Here is a 15,979-nt window from a genome sequence, read left to right on the forward strand (position 1 = left end):
GGGGACCCGGCTTCCAGCCCCGGGAGCCCCCCGCCCGCTGAAGTGTTTCCCTGCTCGGCTTGCCCAAGGCGAGTCCCGGAATGATTCCCGTGGCCTGGGCAGAGCTGCCAGATGGCGGAGGGGTTTCTGCAAGTGCCTGGTGTTTGCCAAGTCAGGCCCTGCGAAGTGAAGTGCAAGCACAGGTCTGATCCTGCAGGGTTTTGCTTAGCTTGAAGCGTGTGCCAAACAGTTTCATTCACATTTTAATGTTTCCAAAGAACCGGCGTAGTCTTGGAAGGGTGACAGGAATTTGTTGGTGGATGTAGTGTATGAGATATCCCCGGTCATATTAATTCAACAACAAAATATGGTGGGGGTGCTAGTCCTGTTCATCCCATTCAAGGGGGCTTGTAAGGCAGTGTCAAACTTGAGTGTTAAGTGCTTTGTTGGGACAGAAACACTTCAACACAGATGGCAGCTTTTGGGTTGTCATAAGCCTCCTCATTTCTGTCGTCCCACTGGAGATTCACAGAAGCTCCAAATCAAGGAGAATGTTGAAACTGTGAACTGCAGAGGTAACACAGAGTTGGTTTTGATCCTTCTCATTTCTTGTTTAAACAGGTGAAATGACGAGATTGCACGTGTTTGGCAAATGGCATGACATTCCAAGGAAGCAGGTAACCTATGGAGACCCGGAGTTAACATACACTTACTCGGGCGTTACCTTCTCTCCTAAGCCATGGATCCCAGTTCTCAACCGTATCAGAGACCGCATCACTTTGGACACAGGACATACTTTTAATTTTGTTCTTATTAACAGGTATGTCTGATTTCCAATTGCATCAAGCAGCTTGTTCATATGAAAAGTTGCTTGTGCAACACTGTTGACAGATCAACTGAGGAGTTGTTTCGACATTCATTTAATTGGATTGGTAGAAGAACTAACTAATCTATTCTGTGTACAGATACAAAGATGGTGGAGACCACATAGGTGAACATCGAGATGACGAGAGAGAACTGGTTCCACGCAGTCCGATTGCATCTGTGTCCTTCGGAGCTTGCAGGGACTTTGTTTTCAGGCACTGTGATTCCAGAGGGAAAAACGCAACGCGCCACATTAAGCCCATCAAACTGCAGCTAGCCCATGGTAGCCTGCTGATGATGAAGTACCCCACCAATGTGTATTGGTACCACAGCCTGCCCACCCGCAAGAGAGTACTTGCCCCTAGAATCAACCTCACATTTCGGAAAGTGATGACTATAGCCAAGAAGTGAAATACTCAGCAATCAAGCACCAGGTCTTTTGTCTCTGAAAATAGAAGCTTTCTGTCAGTTTCTCGTTCAAACACGATCTTTGATGATCCAAGGTACCGGATGAACAAATTAAACCATGAGAGGAGATAGCGTACTTGGTAACTTGCTAATAAAGACTGCGGCTACTGATCTTGAATGCCAAGAATACTTTTTCTCTGTGAAACTTTGCTGTAGTCCTGCTGATACATATTTTTAATGAGTAATACCCTTGTGTTGCTCAGGAGGAAGTTTGTTCTCAACTGATCTTAATCTAGCCAGTTTTATGAAAAGATCAAAATATTCTATATCCTTCAGATAGCAGTGAAATAGTTTATAAATGCTATAAAATACAAGATGTAATAATTTAGAGTGAGCCTGGAAGCTGATACTGTTCAACAGGTGACACTTTCTTGTATGCTCCGTCAATGAGCTATGGTTTGCTTGTTTTTTTAAAAATAAAATACAAATGAGACTGACATGAAAAAGAGGCGCACTAAGATATGAATATAGCAAGTGCAACATGGCTGGCTGCATGCTTTACAGTCACTATGACTTTTGTCTGCTTATATTCCTCTGCTGACATGGGCGACTGGGTTCTTTAGGTCAGTAGCGTGGTGGGGCAGGAGGAAGCACGAGGTGCTACCACACAGGGAGAGGGTCTCTTCTTCCTTCGGTCCTTTGTCTGTACAGAAACCAGGGAGTGTAAGATGACCTTTTGGGGAACAACTGGGTTGGACCATTTATATGGACAATGCAGCGTGAAAGGCTTAACTTCTGAGAGTGTCTGTTTTTCTAAATAATTATCCCTAGGGATTCCATTCTGACTACCTGAAAGCCATCACCTTCCATGCTGACAGTGAATCCTGCTGGAACGAGGAAAGAGCATCCAAAGTCACCAACAGGTCTTGCAGAATCAAGCAATGGTAAGTCCTGATAAAGTGAACTGATCCTTGTGTAACCAGGCTACAAGCATCTGAATTAGTGATGGGCTCTATCCTTCAGCGGTAGGCCCATTAGGGCTACGGAATTAAATGTCTGTTTAGACACTGCCACTATCAGAAAATGCTATATGTAGCACAAAGAGCTCCTGCATGAATGCTTCTTATCCAGAGAATGTGAAGTGCTCTTTGTTTCAAGGCATTACCACACGTGAACAGCTACTTTTTCTAATAAGTTTGGGTTTTTATTGCTACTGTACAGTTACAAAAATACCCTGAAGTGAAAACACAATTTCAAACAGCAGTGCAGTGGTTTGACTATAATATCATACATTTTTAAATAATGCACAAAATAAGACAAGAATAATTCAAACACAGAGATGTCATCTTGGAGATCTTACCTGATGTTTTTTAACCTTTTACGTTTTATTAACACCTTCTCCACCATGGAAGCTTGTGAGTAACAAGCGTTTGATGAGCCTCACGCCTGCACAGAGCCCAATGACTTCAAAAGGTGAGGGTTGGGTGGCAAACACCTGCACAGGTCTTTGATGCTCACAGTAAGCTGGGAGCATCTAGCACAGCTCAGGACCAGAACCGAGGTGCTGACACTTTGCTTCCTTCCTCACACTGAGGGCTAAGCCAAGACCATCTACTCCTTCCTAACAAGGAAAGTGAGAACAAATGCTGACTACTCAACCCTCATCTTTATAGCCCTTGAGGAAGCTTTCTGAGCAGATCTGCAGCTGAGTGAAACTGAGCAGTTTATCAATCAGTGTTGTACACAACTGTGCTTTCATTCTCATCAAACTGGTCCCTGTTGGAAAGCAGCTCTATGCAAAAGGAAAAGAAAAACATATTGAACATGCAAGCTTGCAGTAATATGTGGCTTTATGTCCCTGTTACAAGCTGATGAGTTTAAGACTTAGTCCATTGTGTGCATGTGTTCTGACCCACCTCCAGCATTACTGCTTTCTAAACAAAGTGACCTGTTCAGATGAATTTCACAAAAATTCAGAGTTAAAAACTCTGAACAGACCCTGTTGAGAATAGGCATTGCAGAATATACACTGCTGGCAGTGGAAATGTTTTGAAGTTCTGAGGTACAAACGGTAGAACTGCTGGACCTAGATGCTTTGCATGATGTTTTTCCTTAGGTGACACCCATCGCTGCTTTACAGAGCTTCTACTGCACACCCATGCTGCCCAGAGTGGAGGGCTTTCTTTTACCTTCTGTAAGTCTGTTAGGTCTTAGTTCAATGGCCTGGGCATTTTTGGCATTTTGCATCCTTCTAGGTTTTTTGTTTTTGTTGTTGTTTTTCCGCAACTTAAAATAAAAAGGTTAAAACCATGCTACTGCTAGCCTAGCACGGACGGGGAGACTTCTCAGGAACTAGTACGTTGGTGGATTTATAAAGACTAAAGGCATTACTTGGAGCAGGAATTGAGATCCATACTCTGGAATGATGAGTTGTGTAAATAGTTTTTCATATACATCTATTATCACTCCTATTTTGGCTGGTTTTGAGCCTCCCGTTAAGGAACTCTGAATGCCTATGAGCTTTGGGCAGCAATATGAATATATGAGGTACAAAGTTGCCATAAAAAACTATTAAGACAGTTGTTACCATTTGAAAACTTAGTTGCTGTTTTACACTGAAAAAGCCTGTCTGATTAATTATTTTTTTCCTCCAAGCTTACAAGGATAGAAAAGAGCTAAAAATAGCCTACATACTTTATTCCTGATAATTTAAAAGCAGTCAAAAGGGTAATTTTTGCTGCTTCTCCCTCCCTTTGTTTGGGATGTTTTTTTTTGCACGTCAAACAATCTAGAGCAGCATTCTATTTATATGGCAATCTGTGTACCTAATGCAGTGACACCAGTCTTCTCAGACTGCTGTACTACTTCACAAGACAAGTAAGTGCCCACCAGTCCTGATTCAATCGTGTATACTCTAACTTAACAAGGATGCTTGGGTTGCTATACATCTCGGCTCACAATCACAACCGGTACAAGCTCTAAAGCTCAACTGCAAGCCAGACAGCATGTATCTGAATGGCTGATGAGAAATGGCAGTTTTCAGCATTAAAATAGGAAGGGCAAATCTAGAACACTAATTACAGTAGCCTTGAAATCACAGCATTAAAAGTTGTAGTTGATACTACAAGCAACCGTACTCAACAGTTTCAGAGTGACGAAGGAAATTACAATACTGATGGCTAGCAAACGCTTCTGTCTTTTAATTTCAGCTATATTCCAAAGATACAGAGCAATGAATCAGGGTCTTGGCTTTTAATAGATAAAAAATTCATCTTTTCTCCTGGAAAAGGGAAACTGCACTTTGAATCAGCAGAAGTAATTCTATGATGTATAAAGAACTAAAATATTAGGAAAATGACGTGAACAGGGAAGTTGTTTTTTGGATCGTGCATGTTACGTAGAGATGCTTTACTTTATTGATTTGCTGGGATATCAAGAGAAATCTGATTCCGTTAGTAGTTCATTCCATCATCTTGAGACATTTAGCAGAACGCAATGGACATGCAGTGGACTCAGACAATGGTAATGTTGCTATTCAAATAAGCTCAAGGCACTTCGTTTCTTAAGTCATTGCCTTTGATAACAGTAGCTTCCCATCAACCGCTTCTGGGGCTCCCCTGTTCAGAAACATCTGCAGTGAAACATATAGGATTAAGCCTCTCCCTTTGAAAATTTACATACATGTCGGAACATGGAAACAGCCTTGGGAAGTCTGTTTCAGAGCTGTGATGTTGACAAAATTAGTACCTAACAGAATAAATGCTTCTCTACTACAGATACAGTTTGGACTGCACAGCATTAGCAGACCAACTTTGGGTAGCGTAATTTTGGTACAAAACACAACTCCCAGCAGGAGCCAGCCGTTGCCATAGAGGGAAGGGAAAGTTAAAGGGCCTGTGGTGGGTTATTTGCATAACAGACAGGAGGTGCAACGTAGATCTCATTAAAGGAATTTTGTCAGTTTTTGTCCTTCTTCTGCTCTCTTAATCACTCTTCAGCCCTCAACTCCAAGCTTTGGTGCTGTACCCTTGAGTGAACACGCTCATAAAAAAGCAAGTAAGCACTAGAAGAAAGGACTTCCTGCAAACTAGCTTTGCGAACGGTGTCATCTGAAATCCATAGCCACTGACTGCTGACAGAGAGTGGGTTCTTAGGAGAAGGTGGAGAGCGGCGGTAAGTCACAAAGTGTCCAGAATGCATGTCTCCATGATGAACTACAACTGCCATCAGACGGTAAAGGTATACAGGGGAACTGAAGGACAAATGAGAAAAAGGAAAGGGTCAGCAGCCCTCATGGATCACACACATACCAGAAGCAGCCCCACTTGCTTTGTCTTCGGTTGCATTTCTTTTTAGAGCAAATAGACGGCTCTGTAAGAGACATACTGCCTTGCAATTACTTTTCTGTATACCAAGTCTTCACTGCAGTGCTGCCTTACTCTATTATTGAGAAAATTGAACCATTCATTTTAAAAGTTTATGCTACAGAGGGCTACTACATTTTGTACAGCATAACTGATTGAATTTTGCAACAGCGTTTTCCATCAAACCTACCAATGTGGCACTATTTAGTTCTTAAAGCACCGTTATTGGACGGAAAAGCTATTCTAGAAGAATGTGCTTTTAACTGAAACGAGGTAAAATTGCAGCAGGTAACCCACAGATAACAAAGGACACACTTTCAAGGAGTTGCTCTACAACTGTCTTCATAACAAACATTTGGCACAAAATGCTTCCGGGTGTCTCATTTCATACAGTGATTGTGGGAATTGTCTTCCCCATGGGGAAAATACGCAATGGCAGATAGAAGAAGTGGTATAGAACTAGTATATGGAAGTGGTGTATGGAATTGGTCACTGGCGTGAAAATAAGTGGATGTTCTCAAAGGCCAAGAAAACGGATTACCAGGAGAAGCGTTAAGGCTGATTTACTAAGTAGAATCATGGCAGCTGCAACTTAAATCAAGCTTGTTAAATAAAATATTTGAAAAAAATCTGTAAGAAATTTATGGATTTCTTGCAGTAGTTTTAAAATCAGAATAAGAGGAAAAATGACAGGAAGGAAGAAGAAGAAAACGGTAAGAATAAGATTATGGCTATTCAGAAGGATGATTTAGTGCACCATGAACCAGAGAATGGAGATTCTGAGTTTTGCTTGTAATATGCTCTGCTCCCTTTTCTAGGAGAGAAATGGAGCCAAAGATAACCACTAAAAATCGGCCAAGAGAAAAGCAAAACATTTGTGCACAGGAGCTAGGATAGATGTTAAATTCTGTTACTATGCAGCCTCATAATAAAGACAGTATAAAGGAAGACATAATTTGAAGGGACAGAAGTCTCTAACTTACCTGCATTCAGGGAATGCAGCAAGTGGAAAAGTTCCCGCGGACATTAAAAATGAAGAGGAGCAGGCACCATTCATAAAGAGAGGTTTAGTACCAGATGGCTGTTCCGCATCTGCAAGAGAAAGCAGCCATTCAGTAATTTAACTTAAGTGCTACTATTAGTATTGCTAGTAACAGTGCTTCTGTTCCTGCAGTACCTTTCATCACAGAATATGAAGGTATTATTTTAATTCATTACATATCACAATCCCTTAAGAGATGCATAGTATAATATCCAAAGACAGTGGTAATTGTTTTTACATGACACAAATATGAAAATGACGATGTTCACAAAATCCCAACTAAATAGAATGTTGAGCTGCCTAAATGACAGATCTACTACAGCTAGATTTTCTAATTGTTTTTTAAGAAGTCACCATTCCCAGCATTCTTTCTATGCTTGTCCTGAAGCCTTAGAAGAGATCACTAGCAAGATAATCCCTAGGACTTCCCGAGTTCAACATTCCTTCATCCTTTGGACATAAAACATGTGAGTTCTATGCTATCTGGGATTTTTTTGTTTGTAAGTTTTTAAAATATTTAGTACGAACAAATTAAATTATCAAAACTGAACTGTAAACTTGAACAGTGTATCCTAATGGTTGCTGGGAAAGGGATTTCTACCTGTCCTCTTTGCACAGATCCAAATAAAGATACTGCTCTTATGTTCATTCTGCAGATTAGAATGTTTTATCACTGAAACGTAGAAATACCTGATGGAGTTTATTTTCAAAATAAGTACCTGAAGGTTTTACTGCTATCCCATCCTTTGTTCCAGGTGTTGTCTCTTCAGAGTTTTTCTGATTCAGCTCATTCTGGCTTGATTTATGAACAGGAATGCGGTATTTGTAGATGTCCATGATCAGGAACTCATTGAACTGTACATGTTCATGACGTTTCAGAGGAGTGCCTTGGTTTGACCAGCTCAGTCTTTGCAGATGGATGCACAAACACTGCGGGAGCTTCAGCAATATTCCATAGAAAAGGAGAGTCAAAATACATTTTAAATGGAGAGAAACAGCTGTTCAAGTTAAAAGCATACTAACTGAACTGGTAAGTCTAGTGGATAAGGAAATACATCACTGAACTGTTCCCTTACGTGCTACTCTATCTGTGTGTAAGCTTATTGACAATAGAATCCCTAAAACATGACACTAACAACTCTCGAGATTTCTGCTAATGCTACTACTGCTCGCTCACTAGGCAGTAGGATAGCTAATGTTAATCATTTTCTCCAAATGGAAGAAAAATCAATAAAAATACATGCGTGTTCCTAAAAAGCCCACCTGTCAATCTCATTTAGTTTGTTGATCGGTGTGGTAGAAATGAGGATTGGAATTTGTTGGAGCGAGTTACTGCAAGACATTTGCTAATACTCGATAAGTTATGGCTTTGCACAGTGAGAGTACCAGGGGAAAAAAAAAGGTCAAGTAGTTATAAATATCTGACATTCAATGTCATGCCAGGGTTAACCTCTATCAATAAGTACATCATATTATTAATGGTAGCTGAGGCTCTTAATTACAGACCAGTGCCCTGTTGTCCTCTGCATTATATGATTACAGAGCAGAAAATAATAAAAGCTTCTAACATAAACTACATCTGATGTTTAGCACCATATTCACTTGTTTAAACCAGCTGTATTTAAAACATTTTAATTTCTTTGAAACGTGCAATTGCTAAAGATCCTACAAACATTGTATTCATGAATCACTTCACTTACCAAGGAAATCAAGAATTAATGCAAGACATATGAACTGCCACTGAGCCAAACTCACATTTAAGTGTTTTGCTGAATAACAGTAGAATACTCACATTCTTTAAGCTATAGAGTTTGATGTTTTGCTGAATTGAGGCCTCAGTGCCTACAAATATTTGACAAATGAGCTTACTTTTTAAAGTACAACATAAGAAGTCTAATACCAAGAAGTGGACATCAAGCAAAGAGATCAAAGAAAGAAATTACTGTATAATAGGATTTAAAAATAGATTTGGAGGGTTAGCTTGCCTCACCTTTCCTAACTTTAATTGCTTAACAAATGTTGTTTTCTGGTTTTCTATGCTCTGTCCATTCAGAGTCCCTTCTGCCTGAATCTGAAATCAAAGGGAAAAAAATAAAGCCACAATAAATACTTGCTGTATCAGATTACACCTAATGATGCAGGTCTGCACACTGCAGACAAAAACAATTGTCTATCTAGAACTATGCTCAGTACATTAATTACACCTACAGTTTTCTAGGAACTTTCTTAAGATTGTTGGCCTATCCTAATGGATCAGAATTCTAAACCAAAATCAAGCAGAAATAAGCATTTACAGAACAAGCCCAGTCTCCAAGTTTATGTGTAGTCATATACCATTTCTGTTGGGTTTTCAAACAAGACACTTTGGCTCTGTGCTACCATCAAATTACAGGCAACTGTAAAATACTGTTTAAAATACCAGAACAAAAAATTATCCCAAATATAATCTAAATAATACCTGGTAATTACAGAATAAAATATTTGTAAATTTTGTAATATTAGTAAAAAATAAAGCTTCAAAATATTCTGTGAGATAAGAACTCCAAATATAAGAAGTCCCAGGCAGGCTAGAGGCTTTTCTGAAGTCACGAAGAAAGGCATAGAAGACTGAAGCCATAATTCTGTCAGCAGGCTTAAAACTGAGCTAGAAGATTATATAAATTAAAATTACATACTTTAGTGCAGTTGTCACACACAACATCCTTTACAGATTCAGAGGAGATGAAATGATGGAGGCAGTGGTCCAGCGTCATAGGACGACCCTTAGTACAAAAAACCAAAGTTATCTGCAGTAATTTTAGGGTGCATACCACTTAATTTTGTGAAAGGGTTTTTCATAATTTTTTCCTACAGAAGACATATTGCAGATCTATTTCTTGAGAAAACTACTAAATGGCTTTGAGGATAGAACACTGATAATGTAACTAACTATAGGAATTCTTCCTTAGCCTGGATTAAACATGGAAAACATTGCAGCCTGTATGTAAGTACAATAGCTGTGACTCCCTGTGTGACTCCTTTAGTGGGGTTTTAAACTACAGATTCCTCGCCCTGTTACTATTTTTCTCTAAAGTTCCAGATTTCATGGGTCACTTTATGCACTCTGACCCTCTACATAGGAGAAATATAGCATTTAGTTGAATTCAGGCACTCCTTCCTATCCTTTCTTGTAGACTGTACTACATACTGCCACGTATGAAGGGCATAATCTTCAATGAAGGTATAAAATAAAACACAAATAGCAGAACGTGTGTCCAAATCTCAATCCTAGCTGTCCAAGAGTGTATTGTGTAGGTAACGAGTCAGAGTTTCCATGAGTGCAAGTAGTTGCTACTTGTCTGGAAAGACAAATCGCTAGCACACATTAAGTAACAAACCTTTATAGTTCAAAAATGTCCTACACATTTTGGCCCCCAAATCTACAATGTTTTGTCATTCGAAGTTTTTCAGAGAGCCAAAAGGAAACGGAAATAATTTCCAGTTGAAATCACTTCATCCAAAAGCCGGTATTAGGCAACTTGTGTACTACCACCACAGAGACAGAGCACCCGAAGGTCACCTTCCAAGACTGCCAGAAACAGCCCTCAGGATATGATCTGGTCTGTTCAAATTACACAGAAAGGACCAAATACTCTGCCAGGAGAAACAGAAAACTCTATTGCCATCAACAAAGTCATGCTTGTTGTACTAATTGGTAATTTGCACCAATACATTAGTGATAAGGTACTGTATCAGCACAACAGGATCATTTATAAAAAGGCAAGAAAATAAACTGTAGCTACTTATTTACACTTAGGCTGTAGCATCTCAAAAAGGCACTAGTGAAGGTAAAGCTATGACAAGGCAATAGGCAGACTGGCTGGATCATGCGTCAGCGAGGGATACGTACCCACAGAGCTGCTGGAATACTCAGTGAGAGACTGTCAAAGGTATCATACCTGACAGGACTCTGCAAGAAAATATTTCACATAACCAGTGAGCTAAAATTTATGATAGTCGAAAAAAAAAAAGCCAACCTCATAAAAGATGAACATATGCCCTCTGCTGTCCACAATTATCTGGTGGAATAGGGTCAAAACCACCCGCTTTCCCAAACACGGTGCTAGGGAACACTAGGTACACAAGGTGCTACTTAGCCTGTTTCTGCTGAAGCTGCCCCTGCTCACTTAAATTTGTTTGCAAGGTTTTGAAAAGTAAAAGTACTAAACATACTTTTACGGTTTGATCTACAAATGAGATTTACTTTCTATATTTTTTTCTTTATCCAGGTTAGCTTCATCTCCTTACTCTGGATAACTGGACTGCAACTTAATTTGGCTTTTTATGTGCAATCTCAATAGTGTGTGCTGAATGAACAGCTACTCCTAAAACGCTACCCATGTGAGTGGATTTTCAGTATATGATTGCTGTGGTACTGAATACTAAATACAGTAAGACAGCTATTATTCTGTCTGATAGGGCAGCTATTATCCCCACAAAGTGGATCACGCTTAATTTTCTTCAGTATATTTAGTGATACATTCTTGTTGATCATCAATGCCATAATAAGTACCTGAAAAAGTAACAGTCTAAGCTGTCAGTCCTGGAAACCTTAAACCAACTACATCAGAAACAAGGGATGATGGTTTCAGAATGCACTCTGCATGTCAGGCACCCTTTCTTCATGTATACGCACTACGAGACACACATTCTTATACCTGGTGTTCACAGTGTTTGCAAACCATGTTGCTGGTCAGCCTTCCGTGAAAAGGATGCTGAGATTTCCAGTGGTTTGACACAGGGGGAAGAGACCCTGAAACACAAAGTTGAAATTGTCCTTTTAGTTTCAGTACATCCGTGTTCATCGCTACAATTCCACATTTTTGGCCCACAGTAAGAAAAATAACTGCTCTAAAACATGTTCTGTCCCACTGACAAATAATTAATGTTTTTTTTATAGCTGAAGAGATATATTTCAGTCCAATACAGACAAAAGAGTAATTAATATTATTCCCTTAATAAACAAAGTGACTACACTATGACCGAATATTCATATTTCAGAATGGAAAAAAGCATACCTCTTGTTCTGCAGCTTATTTGCTTTTGGGTTATTTCTGACTGCTACAGAGGAAGATAAAAGATTTCATTAACCCCACCTCAGAAAGCATTAAGTATTAAATATGTTCTTATTTCATCCCTGATATGCTTTTCTGACATTAGAACAATTGTCGGAGTTTTAGTGTCTCTTTATATTTGAGAAAGGCCAAAAGACCTAGTATGCAACTATAACTGACAAAATGAACACTTCTAATATAATGAATAATTAATCTGCAGAATTCTCTGCCTCAGAGTACTGAAATAAAAGCTGAAGAGATTTTTATTAACCTTTTGTATATATTTTACACAAAAAGAGGCAGAAACTTTCCATCTGTACTAAGTTTACCACTAGACTGGAGGATAAGATAAATTTCACCTCCAAATGGACTACTCCATAAATGTCCATTTTGCAGTTTTCAATCCTCTTTCATGTGTCAACTCTTACAGATACGAGTAACTGCTTAGATGGACTACTGTGCTAGTATTTCAATCCCTGTATTTAATGGATTTAGGAACGCAAAAGCCCTCACGAAAGTGGGATCACTGTAAATTCAAATACATTTGTTTACAAAAAACATTTTTCATTCTTTAGGTTGCCTGACCTATTGATTCATTTCTATCAGAGTACTAAAGAACAGCTTTCTTAATATAATGAAAATATCTTCAGTTTCTAAACAGACGCTATGTACTTGACACACTTAGGAATCTAGGCAACAACGGAAACTTCTCCTGATAACGAAGTAACATTGGTAAAGAAGTCACCTCCAGCGAATGCATATCGAACAAATGTGTCACACGTGGCTGACGATCTCGTTCATCTTCTAACGAGGAGGTAAGGACATGAAATAGTTCATGAGCATCCTATTAAATAGAGGCATAAGACTTAGAGGAAGCAAAACCAAAAGACATCAAAACATACGCCAGGAGTACTGACACACATATGACTACATCATTGCCGTAGGAAATTAAAGGAAAAATTACTGCTTAGAGCCCAGCTTATGTGTTAATAGTAATCATTTGTGCATCTGCTGCAGTTTTGCCAAAAAGCTTTTTCTATAAAGGTGAACTTCGTAACAGCACACTTTATTAAAAATATTCTGGGCCGTATAAACTCAAAAGAGACTAAAATACTTGGAGAAAAAAATAAAAATGAATGCACAAATGCCTGCTTTCCTTGATTTCAATACAAGCATAATTGAAATCTATGCTGTGTGCTTTGGCTCTGAAACATAAAAGATAGAACCATACTTCATGGGTGAGATAATTAATCAAATTAATCAGCCAGCTGCACTTACTTAGGGGCTGAAAATACTGAAAACAAGAATTAGAAATCTTGTATGTTACATGTAACTAAATTTGGAAGTGTTAGTGAAGTTAGTCCCTTGAAGCAGCGTGGCACATCAGCATAGACCCATTATCTATAGCGAATGTAGGGCTGTATCCGTTCTATTTTAATATTACTGGCTCCATTGTACCAAATCTGATGGTAATTAAGTATGAGGTTTTGAAGCAGCCAGGGTTTCCATGACGAATGTCTAAGCAAACTGAAAACACCATTCATCAATCACATGGTTGTTTTCCTTCACTTTTTAAAGCAAACTTTTCGCTACAGCAAAGATTCAGATTTGACACACGGGGCTATTAGTACCACAGCTTCAATTTTCTGTTATTCCGTATCTAAGCACTGAGGTGTATATCAGGCAGTCTAACTTGAATTCTGCAATCACCTGCTCCTCAAATGATGAGATCTGCCACCTGTACATCCTTAAAACTTCTAACAGGCAGCTTGCATCCAGGACATCATCTTCTGTTACCTCTTGGCAGGATAAAGCTAGAGACATTGCATTTAAAAACATTAGAAGGAGCCACAAAGAACAGTTAGAACACAAATCTGTTTATTTTAGACTTTATGCTACTTAAGCATCATATAATTGATTACAGTAGTTATTCTTGATTAAGACAGGTAGACAATGACAATCAAACTAGTATGTATTAATTACCATTCTCACCTGACTCAGGCTAACTGGCTGCATACATTCTCCTCATCTAATACATATGCAAATTTAAAGGTTTCTCAACTAACTGATACAGAAAGAATAAACACTATCTGAAAAGACAAATTTTTACTAGTGGATTGGGTAAAAACTGGTACTTTACATGTCACAGAAACCCTAGTATTAATGCCCCATCATCCTTACATCAGTTAAAGGTACATGCTTAACTGGCACAATTTTAGTATGAACAGTATCCTGAGACAGGGAAACTTCCAATGGATTTCCTTTAAAACAAAGCCCTGTGAGGAAAGCCAGGGAGAGCCAAGAAATTGCTTAAACATTTTGAGTGCTTAAATAGGATGTAAGTGATGCACGAATTTAGCACAGGGGCAAGTCCGAAACGGGTTACCAAACTGGACTTAGAGGCTTTAATATTTGCATCCAACATCATACAAAGTATCTCATTTAATAGTCCATATTTTTTTTTTACCCATATGGGTAAAATAGTAAGCTTGGAAAAAATGCTTAAATTATTTTATAATGCATATTTTTTCTTTTATATAGAATTCTGAGTGCCCATCTAACTGTGATAAGATTTTCCTATTTCTTCAATTATACTGAGTCCATATTCATATTGTTTTAACCATTAATACTCTGTGAACAGCAAATGCATTAAAGCCTGTGGCAACGGCTTCCATAACCACATTTTCAGCACCACTGTTGCCCTCTACTTCGATTTGTTCAACCTACTGGCAAACGGCTTCTTCGGAGCAATGTGCACGACGCTGGGTTGGCCGCCCACTGCTTCTCAATTGCCAGGCAAGTCAAACAAAACCTAAAACTTTTCAGCTGTTGCCCAAGAAACAAACAGCTTCGGGGACACATGCAGCTGGGCCTTGCGTTGTTCAGGCTTGGTACAGTAACTTAATATCTGTTGGATCTCTACCCCGCCGTGAAATTGGGTTGAACTTGGCCAATGAGTTCAAAGTCAGTAGAGGGAAATTAAAAACAGAAGAATACAAGACCACATGATCTTCCTTTCTTTAGGAAAGGAGGCTAGAAACGATAACATTTATGCTAAATGTTTTCTTCTTAGTTTATCACAACATGAAAATGTTAAAGTACCTCTTAGGAGATGCAGCAAAGTAAGTGACAAGTATTGACGCCCAGTGGACTCGTTCTGGTCTGTCTTGTATTGTGCTGTAAATTCCTCCAGCCACTTGATGAAAGAGGGACAGGAAGATAAGCCTTGCAGCAGAGAGTTCATGAAGCAGGTGTTTCCTAAGTTAAGCAGGCCGGGTACAAGCCCTGCAAATAGAAGTGTAAGAGTTTACACCATGAAGTGTAGGAAAACCTTGCTATTTTCAGTAGCGAGTTAAGTTATTTCAGTTTATTGGGTACTTGCACCCAATGAAAACTAGAAGACCCTGGTATGTACAACGGCATACTGTAAAGTGTTTATATACATGGTGGTCTCTGAGACTTACACCACTGTGAAAACCTTCTTAAAATTTCTTTGAAAAATGCTCTTTTTTTCCTGACAGGGAGGGATTTCTATCACCAACACTAAGGTTCAAGATTATCAGCAAGTTACCACACGTTCGGTAAAATCCTTGGTTCCAATCCGAAGTTCAGGAGCAAGTGCAGAGGAGGCCGCGAGGTCACTGCTGCGCCGTCGTGCGCCTCAGCGTGGTTTGGTGAATCTTTCTCTTTTGCTCAGATTAGTACATTGTTATGAAAACTCCTGGGTTGCCAGGGATTAATAATAAGTGTTTCTGCACAACTCGGCTTAGCACGAGACTTTCACTCCTCTTGCACTTGTGTTCAGTAAGAACACGTTTACTTCGCATTCCAAAATGCAAAATAAAGTGCATTATCTGCAGCAGTTCAGCAAGAACCAAAAATGTCTAATGAGTCACAATTTTAGAAAAATGTCAATCGATACAATTAATACATTACGCAAGTTAACAAAAGTCCATGTTTGTTCAATGCATATTTTTTTAATTTGTTACATTTCTAAACAGGACAGAGACCAAAATTTTATCTTTAGCAAGAGAAAATAATTTACAGAAGCTAATAATAAAAAAAATAGCTGCGTTTCCCACATCGGGGAGGGCGCTCAGAGGAATCCGAAACGCACCCAAGGACTGGCTCCCGGGGCCGTTTTCCCGTGCTCCCCGCGCCCGGGGCAGGCTGCCGGCCGCTCGGCCCCCCGTTACCTCTCCTGCGCCGCTTCCTCTCGGTGATGGGCC

General features: G+C 39.3%; 2 protein-coding genes across 2 annotated transcripts; one reads left to right on the forward strand and one right to left on the reverse strand.

The window, feature by feature from the left end:
- Positions 1–600: 600 nt before the first annotated feature.
- On the forward strand, positions 601–2,104 carry ALKBH2 (alkB, alkylation repair homolog 2 (E. coli); the record flags this gene model as incomplete). Its single annotated transcript, XM_009581809.1, has 3 exons — positions 601–799; positions 945–1,250; positions 2,083–2,104. Coding segments are annotated over 3 exons (527 nt in total), but the record flags the coding sequence as incomplete, so codon positions are not given.
- A 3,134-nt stretch (positions 2,105–5,238) lies between these two features.
- USP30 (ubiquitin specific peptidase 30) lies at positions 5,239–15,974 on the reverse strand (the record flags this gene model as incomplete). The annotated part of the gene is made up of 12 exons (XM_009581810.1): positions 5,239–5,503; positions 6,599–6,707; positions 7,377–7,596; positions 8,648–8,728; positions 9,333–9,419; positions 10,547–10,606; positions 11,355–11,449; positions 11,715–11,757; positions 12,496–12,594; positions 13,461–13,564; positions 14,853–15,035; positions 15,947–15,974. Coding segments are annotated over 12 exons (1,374 nt in total), but the record flags the coding sequence as incomplete, so codon positions are not given.
- Positions 15,975–15,979: the final 5 nt, after the last annotated feature.

The sequence above is a fragment of the Fulmarus glacialis genome, unplaced genomic scaffold, assembly GCF_000690835.1.
Source record: "Fulmarus glacialis isolate BGI_N327 unplaced genomic scaffold, ASM69083v1 Scaffold49467, whole genome shotgun sequence".
Taxonomy (NCBI): domain Eukaryota; kingdom Metazoa; phylum Chordata; class Aves; order Procellariiformes; family Procellariidae; genus Fulmarus; species Fulmarus glacialis.